The 10,665-nt window shown below is 61.4% G+C and overlaps 4 protein-coding genes and 1 non-coding gene across 5 annotated transcripts; 2 read left to right on the top strand and 3 right to left on the bottom strand.

Annotated features, from left to right (window-relative positions):
• Positions 1-1,700: 1,700 nt before the first annotated feature.
• Positions 1,701-4,466, top strand: HRG_01025 (transferrin receptor-like domain-containing protein; the record flags this gene model as incomplete). The annotated part of the gene is made up of 2 exons (XM_044859496.1): positions 1,701-4,220; positions 4,275-4,466. 2 exons carry the CDS (start codon positions 1,701-1,703, stop codon positions 4,464-4,466), a joined length of 2,712 nt encoding a protein of 903 aa, XP_044725896.1.
• Positions 4,467-4,880: 414 nt separating this feature from the next.
• Positions 4,881-5,511, bottom strand: HRG_01024 (cytochrome b5-like heme/Steroid binding domain-containing protein; the record flags this gene model as incomplete). The annotated part of the gene is made up of 2 exons (XM_044859495.1): positions 4,881-5,394; positions 5,459-5,511. 2 exons carry the CDS (start codon positions 5,509-5,511, stop codon positions 4,881-4,883), a joined length of 567 nt encoding a protein of 188 aa, XP_044725895.1.
• Positions 5,512-5,967: 456 nt separating this feature from the next.
• Positions 5,968-6,639, bottom strand: HRG_01023 (acetyltransferase (GNAT) domain-containing protein; the record flags this gene model as incomplete). The annotated part of the gene is made up of 1 exon (XM_044859494.1): positions 5,968-6,639. The coding sequence occupies one exon, from the start codon at positions 6,637-6,639 to the stop codon at positions 5,968-5,970; it is 672 nt and encodes a 223-aa protein (XP_044725894.1).
• A 1,670-nt stretch (positions 6,640-8,309) lies between these two features.
• On the top strand, positions 8,310-8,389 carry HRG_12044. Its single transcript has one exon. It is a non-coding gene; the product is annotated as a tRNA-Ala (tRNA).
• Positions 8,390-8,843: 454 nt separating this feature from the next.
• HRG_01022 (tim44-like domain-containing protein) lies at positions 8,844-10,544 on the bottom strand (the record flags this gene model as incomplete). Its single annotated transcript, XM_044859493.1, has 2 exons — positions 8,844-9,519; positions 9,577-10,544. The coding sequence occupies 2 exons, from the start codon at positions 10,542-10,544 to the stop codon at positions 8,844-8,846; spliced, it is 1,644 nt and encodes a 547-aa protein (XP_044725893.1).
• Between the last annotated feature and the right edge of the window lie 121 nt (positions 10,545-10,665).

The raw sequence follows: 10,665 nt of genomic DNA, 5'->3' as shown, positions 1-10,665 counted from the left end.
ATCTAGCGCGTAGACTATTGCTTCTGTCAATGGATATGCTGCTACCCACCTATGCAAGCATGTCCAGGAGCCGTTCGAGTTCCATCCCGAGAGAGCGGTGGGGGGAAGTGAAGTTGTCACACGATGGAGAAGATTAAGGGGTATAAAGCAAGAATTTTGCCGGAATTCTTGGACAGCTGATTGGTGGCAATTATAGAAGAGGACAGGGTTGATTGAGAGATAAGATCCAGGCCCCCCGTAGGCAAGAACTGAGTCATGTCAGGCGGCAAATACATGAATGATTGAATGGTTTAATTGCGCCCGGAGGAACTAAACCCTATAGGTAATGGGCCTCTGCGTTAAGCTGCCAGGCGTTCTGTGCGCGCGTACAGATTACGGATATTAACTATCCTCCCCCTGTGCCTAAGCCGTATTAGATAAGGGACGCAATTATGCCGTTACAATTACATGTATCCTCTAACTCGGCTGCCACACCTGCTCATACGCCTGTAGGTTCCCAACGCCCCGTCTTCGTCTTGGCGAGCCTTCTGCCTGGCCTACATGTGCTGCGTTCTTTGGTTGTAATAGCAAGAGTGATGTAAAGACCTAGAGACTAAAGGCAGGTTGGCCGGCCTCGTCAGTGTGATGCCTCGAGGGCGCTCGTGATGCCCTCGTCGTGCCCAGCCCGCGGGTGCCGGCCGCGGCTCGAACTCCTCAGAGGCGCAAGGCAGGCGCATCATGCTGCTCGCTGCAGACTCAGACCGCTTGAAGGTTCGTGGCTGCTGGTGTGTATGCGGCTGTACGGGGGTTTATAGCATCGTGATGCCTGCTTGTGGTGTTGATGGCAGCTGTGGTGTTGACCCGACATGTACTGTATGCCCGGCACGGTGCCTTGAGATGCGGGTTGTTATATGTGGCGACGGTCGGTACATATACATATGCATACACATTGCGGCTAAAATGATGTACTGTACGTCCATAGCTATAGCTACGCCTAATCCGGCTTAGACACAGGGAGGATAATTGTCAGAAACTTTGGTCCCGACAGTACTTGGTACTTAGTATGTTGTTACAGAACCTCGGCGTTTGGTCAGTACGTACCTAGGTACCTACAGTAAAAGATGGGATATGTAGTGTACCTCCTTACTCGAGCAAGATACAAGGGCAGTACCTGACCCTCTCTGCGTCCTCGGCGCCGCTCGTCAAGTAGCTTGCAGAGGGACTCAAAGTCGACGCGTACATCCAAAAACTCCGCCACAGCCGCGGGGCCTTGCAGCAGCATGGGCATCGCCAAACTCCACTGAGACTTGCCCCCCTGCATTCGCTCTCTCTCTTCCATCGCCTCTACGTACGTGGCCGAGCGTCAACCTTGACCACCACAACCACCGCACACCCTTTGCTCCTTGCGCGTCGTCTCCAATTCAACATCCAACCCGTCTGCCTGTCGGACTACTATGTGACGCTGATGCCGATGCAGAGGGCTCTCATTTCGGCAACGCCTTGGCTACACCATTCGCTCCTTTCAATTCCTAGCGCTCCTTTACACCTTTGACTCTCTCTCCATCTCTCTCTCTTTCTCTCTCCTCCTCCATCCTCATCGAATTCTACGCCCTTGAACGCATACTTGGCATCACGACTCGACTCGCCTGCGGCCACAGCCTCCGTCATTGGCCTGCATGGCCGCTGGCCATCTTGCCCCATCTCAAGCATAATCGTCAATCATGCCTTCGGAGAAGCAGCCCTTCTACGACCCCGTCCCGCCCACCTACGATGAGGCCCTCGCCAGCAGCAGCCGGCGCGACGCCGCCTGGCCACCCCCGCGGTCGTCGGCCGACGAGCCCGAGTCGCAATCCCTGCTGCCACACGCAGAGTCCTCGGCCGCCTCCTCCAGACGACCCACCGGCTACCGCCCCCCCATGGTAGAGACGGACGACGAGGACAGCTTGTTTGGAAGCGATAGCGATGTCGACGACGACGACGACCAAGAGGCCGCCCACGTGCGGCGCGAGATGCAGGAAATGGACATTGAGGAGCCGTCGCGGTCGCGCGGCTCGACTTGGAGCAAGAGAATAGGTTTCCGACTCTCCCTGCCGCGGTGGAAGTGGTCGTGGCGACCCAGACTTCCCCAGCTACGCATCCAGCTGCCGTCGCACCCAGCCGCCTCCGAGGGCGCCAACGACGCCAACGCCCGAGACAACGACGCCGCCCAGACCAGACGATGGGAGATGCCCAAGCTGGACAACCTCACCCTCATCCTCGCATTCGCCCGCCTCGTCGCCCTCATCGTCGTCCTGGGCTTCCTCTACTTTCTCTTCGCCAGTGGCATCTTTGGCGGCCTGTCGTCACGCCTCGGCGTCGGTCTGCGCTTCGACCCCGAGGACCTCCGCCAGCACGTCCAGCGAAGCGTCGAGGCCATGCGCATGCGCGCCTCGGTCCAGCACTTTTCCCACTACGCACACATTGCCGGCACCGAGGGCGACTACGCGACGGCCATGGACGTGGAGAACATGTTCAGCAGGGCTGGCCTCGACAAGGTCGAGGTGGACGAGTACTACGTCTACGTCAATTATCCGCGAAAGGACGGCCGGACCGTACAAATCATGGATAAGGGCGGCGAAAAGGCCATTTGGACGGCCAAGCTGGAAGAGGACGAAGTTGGTGGTGAAACAGCAGGGCGACAGACGTATGCCTTTCACGGACACTCCAAGTCGGGGGACGTCAAGGGGCCCCTGATATACGCAAATTACGGCTCGCGCGACGACTTCAAGAAACTAAAGGAAAAGGGCATCGACACCAAGGGCGCCATCGCGCTGGTCCGCTACTACGGCACCGAGACGGACCGCTCTCTCAAGGTCAAGGCGGCCGAGCTCGCGGGCTTCGCGGGCTGCCTCATCTACAGCGACCCGGCCGACGACGGCTTCCTCAAGGGCGACGTGGCGCCCCACGGGCGCTTTATGCCCGCCGACGGGGTTCAGCGCGGCGCCGTCAGCATGATGAGCTGGGTCGTGGGCGACGTGCTGACGCCGGGGTGGGAGAGCAAAAAGGACCTGCCGCGGATGAAGGTCAACGAGACGGCCGGCCTCGTCAAGATCCCGAGCCTCCCGCTGGCGTGGCGCGACGCCCAGGTCCTGCTGCAGCACCTGCACGGGCACGGCCAGCAGGTGCCCGACGGGTGGAAGGGCGGCGTGCCCGACGTGGGCGAGTGGTGGACGGGCAACCTGACGTCGCCCGTCGTGCGGCTGCAGAACGAGCAGGACGAGATAGAGCAGCAGCCCATCTGGAACGTCTACGGCAAGATTGTCGGCATGGAGCAGACGGCGCGATCCGTTATCCTGGGCAACCACCGCGACGCGTGGGCCTTTGGCGCCGTCGACCCGCACACGGGCACGGCCATTATGATTGAGCTGGCGCGCATCTTTGGCGGCCTGGTGCAGCGAGGCTGGCGGCCGCTGAGAACGATTGAGTTCATGTCTTGGGACGCCGAGGAGTACAACCTGGTCGGGTCGACCGAGTTTGTCGAGAACAACCTGGACAGGCTGCGCGACAGCGCGTACGCCTACATCAACCTCGACACCGTCATCGGCGGCACACAGCTGCACGCGGCGGGCTCGCCGGCACTCGAGAGGGCGCTGCTGCGGGCGCTGGACCGGGTGGTGGACCCCAACGCCAACACGACGCTGCGGCAGCTGTGGAAGCCGCCCGGGGGGCGGATGAAGAGCCTCGGGGCAGGCAGCGACTACGTGGCATTCCAGGACATTTCGGGGACGAGCTCGCTGGACCTCGAGTTCCGGGGGGGGCTGTTCCCGATGCACTCGAGCTACGACAACTTCGACCTGGTCGACAGCATCCTGGACCCGGGCTTCGTCTACCACACGCTCATGGGCCAGGTGGTGGGGCTGCTGCTGCTGGACCTGGCGGACCGGGCGGTGCTGCCGTTCAGCATGGTGGCATACGCCGACGCGCTCAAGGCGTGGGTGCGCGACCTGGACGGGTGGGTCAAGGGCCAGGCCGGAGCCAACAAGGACGAAGCGTCGACGGTGTCACTCAAGGAACTGGACGACGCGGTGGACCTCGTCAAGAGCAACGCGGCCGAGTTTGAGAGGTGGGAGCTCGAGTGGGACCGGCTGGTGCTGTCGAGCGGCGGGTGGGAGGCCAACGACCTGGGGCGGCGGCGGATGCAGTACAATGACAAGATGGCAGCGTTTGAGACGGCGCTGCTGGACCTGGAGCTGGGGGGCGGCGTAAGTTGATCCCTTGGGCTTGGCTTCAAGGCCGCGAGCTGACGGTGTGCACAGATACCCAACCGCACGCAGTTCAAGCACGTCGTGTACGGCCCGCAGCTGTGGTCGGGCTACGACGAGGCCGTCTTCCCGGCCATCCGCGACACGGTCGAGGCGGGCGACTGGGCGCTGGCGCGGCGCACCACGGCCAAGACGGCGGCCATTCTGCGGCAGGCGGCGACGGTGCTGCAGATGGATCCGAAGTGAAGGGGCACACGGTTTTTTGGGCTATACTTTTCTGGCAAGCGCCGTCTTTTTCTTGTCTTGTCGTTTTGTCTCGTGGGCGGGTATATAGTGCGGGACCCGTGCTCTTGTACATCAAAGGGCATTCATTGCATGGAGTTGGGACTTTTTGTTTTGTTTTGAGGCTGCACGGGATGATAATCGGGACCTCTTCCTTTCCCGTCTTGGGCGGGTGGACGGACAGCCTGGTTGATGAGCAGCTCTGCACTGCAATAAAAAAATTCTTCCTTACTTTATGAAGACAGGTGTTTGGATGGTGACGGGGAATGAAAAATGCTGAATCCTCCGAGTCCATGTCCCCGATATGTCACTACATGGTGCGTAATTCATGACTGCGTCGGCCCGCATCTCTCGCATCGCCAGAAGAGACCCGGCTAGCTAGTTGCCCTGGTCGGAGAGGCCCGCGCCCTTTGCGGCCGTCGTTTGGTTGGCGTAGTCGGCGGCCGAGACGAGGCGGCCGACAACGTGGTACTTTTCCGAGAAGCGCTCCTGCCACCCGCGCAGGGCCTCGAGCTCGTCGTCGCGCAGGCCGTCGAGCTTGTCGAGCGGGCCGTCGAGGTCCTCGGTGAGCATGTCCTCGTCGAAGCTGCCGCAGGCGAGGCCGCGGGAGGCGTCGCGGCCGGCAAAGTTTGCGTAGGGCCCGCCGGGGCCGTAGAAGTTGCGGCCGCTGGAGACGTCGAAGACGTCGCCGCGGACGGCGAGGTAGACGAGGCCGGCGGGGCCGTTGCCGTCGAAGGGGAGCAGGGTGCGCGGCGTGTAGGTCCTGAAGACGGTGGGGGGCGGCGAGGGGGCGAGCAGGAAGGACGAGGACGAGGAGGGGCGGAAGAGGGTGTAGACGGTGTAGGCGAGCAGGGAGGCGAGGATGAGGTTGAGGGGCGTGGCGAGGGCGGCGCTGGGATGAGGCGCCGTCAGCGTTCGGTTCCACGGTTTGTGCTGTCGAGCATGGCGGGACCTACCTGGCTGTTTCTCGGGCGGCCTCTTGGGCCATGCGGTGCTCGACGTAGTCCATGGTTGGGGAGACGCGGGCTGGCGATGATGCCCCGATTAGGGCGACTGCGTAGCGTGTGTGTGTGTGTGTGTGTGTGTGCGGGATTGTAGGTGGTGATGGTGGTGATGGCGGTGGCGGAGGAGGATGGAGCTGGCTGCTGGACGCCGAGGAGCCGTCGTCTGATTCGGCAGCTCACGGGACCGAGGTAAGAGATACGCGCAACGCGGAGGTGTAGGGTAGGCGCCCGGCTCGGGGGTGTTTTCTACATGGCTTAGGGGGGAGCACGACGGTCACGAAGAATTGAATTGTTGAAACTTGACGTTGGATTCTTTTCTTTCTTCTCTTCCTTTCTTTCTGGGGACGGCCATGGATCAAGTCTATTGTGGTTGTTTGTATGTACATGCGGTTTCATGGTCAAGGCAAATAAAACAAATACCAACTGCAAACCCCGTCCGAGGTATCTCGTCATTTTCCTCCTCAACGACCAACCAGCACCACACTCTCCCGCCCACCCCGCCGCGCCTCCCACTCGTGCTCGAGCACCGACAAGAAGACGAGGTCGTGCCAGGCGCCGTCGCTGCGGATGCGCTGGCGCTGGCGGCCCTCGTCGACGAAGCCCAGGGCGCGGTACACGCCCAGGGCGCGCGCGTTGAACGCGGCCGTGCACAGGCCGACGCGGTGCAGCCCGGCGTGGCCGAAGGCCCAGTCGAGCGCCCACGCAATGGCCTCGCTGCCGTAGCCGCGGCGCTGGCGGTGCGCCGCGAGGCTGATGGCCAGGTCGCACGAGCGGTGGTGCGGCTGCGCCAGGGGCCGCGTGGGCGCCAGGCAGAGGAAGCCGATCATCTCGCCGCCGCCGGGCGTCGTCTTCGGGGCGGCGGCCGCGTCGGGCAGGCAGATGGCGACGCTCAGCGTGCATGTGCCCAGCCGCTTGACGAAGTCGTCGCTGTCCTTGGCCGTCTGCGGCTTCAACAGGTCGCCCGACGAGAGCACGGCCACGGCCGGGTCGTTGAGGACGTGTCGCAGGATAAAGGCCTGGTCGTCGCCGTCGATGGCCCGGTACTCGAGCCGGCTGGACCGCCACACGTTGCGCATCCGGGCCGCCAGCGAGTCCCCGTCCGCCGTCTGCGGCTGCGGTGCGGTGCCGTTCATGCTGCGATGGATGTGGGCGGTGGCAGGGCGCGAGATGAATCAGACGATATACAGGCTGAGTCCGGTTTTACTCGCTGCGTGTGGCTTCGACACGACACCGACATGTCCAGGCTTATATGCCCCCCGCGTCGAGCTTCGTCGTCGCTGACACCGGCCGGGTGACTCATGCCGGTGTGTGTTGAGCGACCGACGCCGACGATGCCGCTGCTGCCTTGGTTGTGTGCCGCGTCATCAGCGGATTGCGCGAGGGACTTTTTCTTGTCTACAGCTTGCATACGTAGGCATGCTGACAGGCCTGCCATTCTGCGCTCCGAGCTTGACACTCTTGAGCATCTGTCCACGTCAGCCATGGCGATATCAACAAAGCCGTCGCTCGGCCGGACCCTCGACAGAGACACAGCCTGGATGGCGAGATTGACGCAACCGCCCGGTGGATCCAGTCAAGAAGATTCCTCGAGATTGTCGGTGCCTTTCGTTTGGCGGCTGCCAGCTTGCTGTTGCAATAGAGCCTAGCAACGCCGACGTCTGCCGGCTCACCAGTGCCATTTCTGTAAGTCTTCTCATCACCGTCCAGGAAAGGTTGGCTGGGCCGAGGAACGCTCGCAGGAACACAGGGGGCACCCGAGGGAGTTTGTACGGGCTCGTGGGTCTTGTTGACGAGCAGGACTACATGGCGCTGGAAGATGAGGAGGCAAAGATCAAGGACAAGCTGCCACAGTATCAAGAAGGGGCCATGTTGTCGGGGAGCTGAGCTAGAACCGTCTAAGTAGACATGAGACAAAGCCGTATAACTTGCTTTGTTCACCGTACAAGGCCCGGAGACCCCCGACACTCCTTTCTTGACTGGTATATGCATTTACTAGCTTCTACATACCTCTCTTGTGCATATTCCCAACTTCCTACTATGCCGTCGCCCCATTCGCCCGGCCGTGGAGACGCCATGCATGCATATAGGGCTGAGGGGCTCCTTTGAAGCAACGACTGCGCCTTATAAGTCGTCGGTAGGACCTCGCAAACGATGCTCCATTCCGATGGCCCGGGCAGTTTTCCAAGCCACAGCCAATGCGCGTTTGTTGACTGAAACTTGCTTCGATTCACATGAACACCAGTCCTTGGCCATCTGTTAACAGCCAGACGTTGCGCCGATCCCCTGTCGATCCTCTCCGTCAGCACGGCCTGTCTTACCGAGGCCCAAGGCGTCAAGGTCGAGGCAGTCCGCCTCGGCTTCCCAATAAGCCTCGCGTACCTGAATCCGGGCGAGAAGCACCGGCATAAGGTGGCGTGGTTAGAAGCTGACCTGCGACGGGCCGAATCGATGTTACTCTCCGCCACCCTTGCTTCAAGACAGCGGCCTGGACATGCTGCTTGCCTGGGCCGGCGCACTGGTTGCCAGAACAGGCTCCGGCGCCGGGACATGGTGAGGACACACATATGAAGCCTGCCGTTCTCGGGTGTCGTTCAACCCCACAAGCCCTCCGACAACCAAACAACTCTTTCAAGACCAAGCTCGGCCCTCTCCCCTGGTACGCACAAAGTCCGTCAACGTCCATCAACCACGGTAAGCAACGAGCAGGGAAACGCCACGAGCAGGGAAACGCCACGAGCGAGGGCAACAAGCCCCCGACGCTAACCCTACATATATCCCATTATGATGGAACAATTTTGTGCAGGGGGAAATGGTGTAGGGGTTATCACATCTGCTTTGCACACTCTCTGTAGAAGGTCCGGGGTTCAAATCCCCGTTTCTCCATTTTTGCCTCCATCTCGGATTCGACGGTGGGCGTCACCTACCCAGGTAGAATGCATTCGTCTTTCTGGAGGGTTTTATTTTCTATTTTTTTTTTAAAAAATGTCGTTGATTCAATGACCGAGTGACGATATAAATGGGGCCTGCAAGCATATATACGCCAGCATCCAGAGCCCCTCGTCAACAAGTCCATTGCAGGCAGCCCCTTTCTCGCCATCATGGTGGCCGGCCGACGTCTATTATCTTTTACCCCGGCGCCCATCCCTTTCCCCAATATCGTACACACAGACGTCTTGTCCAGCAGAGCGGCGTGGTGTCTTGCTCGTGGCATCAGTTCGTTTCACCCCCCAAGTCCGCCACGTCCAAGCAAAGAGGGCAGAGCAGCAAGTACTGTACAGGTAATTCACACCCACAAAGACACAGACACGCCAAGCTCCGCGCAAGATGCATCGCTCCCTCAGTACCAGTCCCGCCCACTCTTCTGCATCTCGATCAGGCGCCACCCTCTCGTCTCCGGGTTGTTGACGTCCTCGGGCACCCGCGTGATGCCAATCGCGTACGTCACCAGCTGCACCTTGTCCTCCATGCCCGCCGCCAGCTCGTTGGTCTTTGCGTTGCGGTACACGTGCACCTCCTGCGTTCGGCATGTGATGATGAAGACGGGCACCTCGCCCGGCTCCAGCATCCGCGCCCGCAGAATGTCCACGTTCCGGATGTCCAGGATCCGCCCGTCCGACTTCATCCCCGCCTGCAGGTACTGCTTGGTCAGCGCCTCGTACACCGAGTACTGCGCCGCCGACAGCCACAGCTTGAGCGTCTCCGTGTCTCCCTTGACGTACGCGTCCAGCACCTCGGGCAGCATGTACTCCCGCAGCTCCTGCAGGAACGGTTCCACCTGGAAGTTGGGGTCCATGGAGCGAAACTTCTTGGTCACCGTCGCCGTCTCGTTCTCGGCAAAGAAGCCCCCGATGCGGTCCGTGATGCTGCGCGCCGTCGAGATGAGCGGGTTCTCCGACTCGGCGTACTTGCCCTTCATGCTGAAGATGCCCTGCACAAGCGTGTTGGTGTCCCGAAAGTCCCGCCATGCCTCTTTCCACGCCGCGTCCTTGTGGAGCGTCAGGTTGGTGCCGGCACTGGTGCGCGTCAGTCTCCGAACTGCGTATTCGTGCCCGGGGGAGACATGAACTCACTTGGGATCTTCCTCCATGACTTGGTCGTCCTTGGCTCGCTCCGCCTCCATCAGCGCCCTCTTCTTCCTCCGCTCCTCCTTCTCGACCCACCCGCCGTACCGCGACGAGCTGCCGTCGTCGATGACGTTCTTGACGTTCTTGTAGGCCTCGGTGTCGCGGATCGGCTTGGTGGCCTTGTCCATGGCCTCTCCCGTCACGTTGGCGGCCTTGCGCACGCCCTTCATCACGGGCGTCTCCCACGTCCACGCCGCTCCCTTGCCAATGGCCCCGGCCGTCGACTTGACGGCCTTGGATGCCGTCGACGAGACGGCGCCCGTCGATCGCTCATACGCCTCGCGGGCTTTGCGCACCGACTCGCTCTCGGTGAACTGGTGGGCGGCGGCCCCAATCTGCTTGGTCGACTCGTTCCATTCCTTGGACTTTTGGAACTCAGTGTCCATCGTCTCCATAAACACCTGCCAGGGCGTCTTGTCGCCGTGTGGGGGGGGAGGGGGCATGTCCTCCTTCTTCTCCTTGCCCTCTCCCCCCTGGTCTTTTGACTTGTCGCCATCCTCGCCCTCCTTGGTGTCCTTGGCGCTCTCGCCTTTAGACTCGGCGTCCGGCCCGTCCGCCTTTGCCTGCTGCTCTGAGGTGTCTTCAGCGGGCTTTGCTTCGGCGTCTGCTGCTGGTTTCGGTTTATCCTCTTTGCGTCTCATGTCGCTCATGTGGAACTGCCGCGACTGCGCGGCCGAGGCGCGCAGCAGCCGCAGCTCGGCAGGCGAAAGCCGGTATCGCAGAGGGGTATAGATGGCGCCCATCACCGCGCCGTGCTGCTGTAGTAAGGAGCCACCATGCCGACCCGGGGGCCGCGCGAGGTGCGAGGCTAACCTGCGGTAGGCGGGAGATCTGCCGTAGGAGTAGTTGAGGTGAGGAGATAGCCTCGAGAGGGCACTTTCCGTGCTGGCCGCGCTTCGGAAAAAGGATGGCATGCTGGCGCCGAGGAGAGAGGCGGTCCACGGGGACTCGAAAGGGTCGGTGGACGGGGCGAGAGGGTGCAGGCGAAGCTCGGGGGCGGCGGCTGCGGGAGGAAATTTTGTTGCCGTCTTTTTT

Source organism: Hirsutella rhossiliensis (genome assembly GCF_020360975.1).
Source record: "Hirsutella rhossiliensis strain HR02 chromosome Unknown scaffold00001, whole genome shotgun sequence".
NCBI lineage: Eukaryota > Fungi > Ascomycota > Sordariomycetes > Hypocreales > Ophiocordycipitaceae > Hirsutella > Hirsutella rhossiliensis.
The sequence above is the reverse complement of the archived record's forward strand: the minus strand, read 5'-3'. Positions and strand labels throughout refer to the sequence as shown.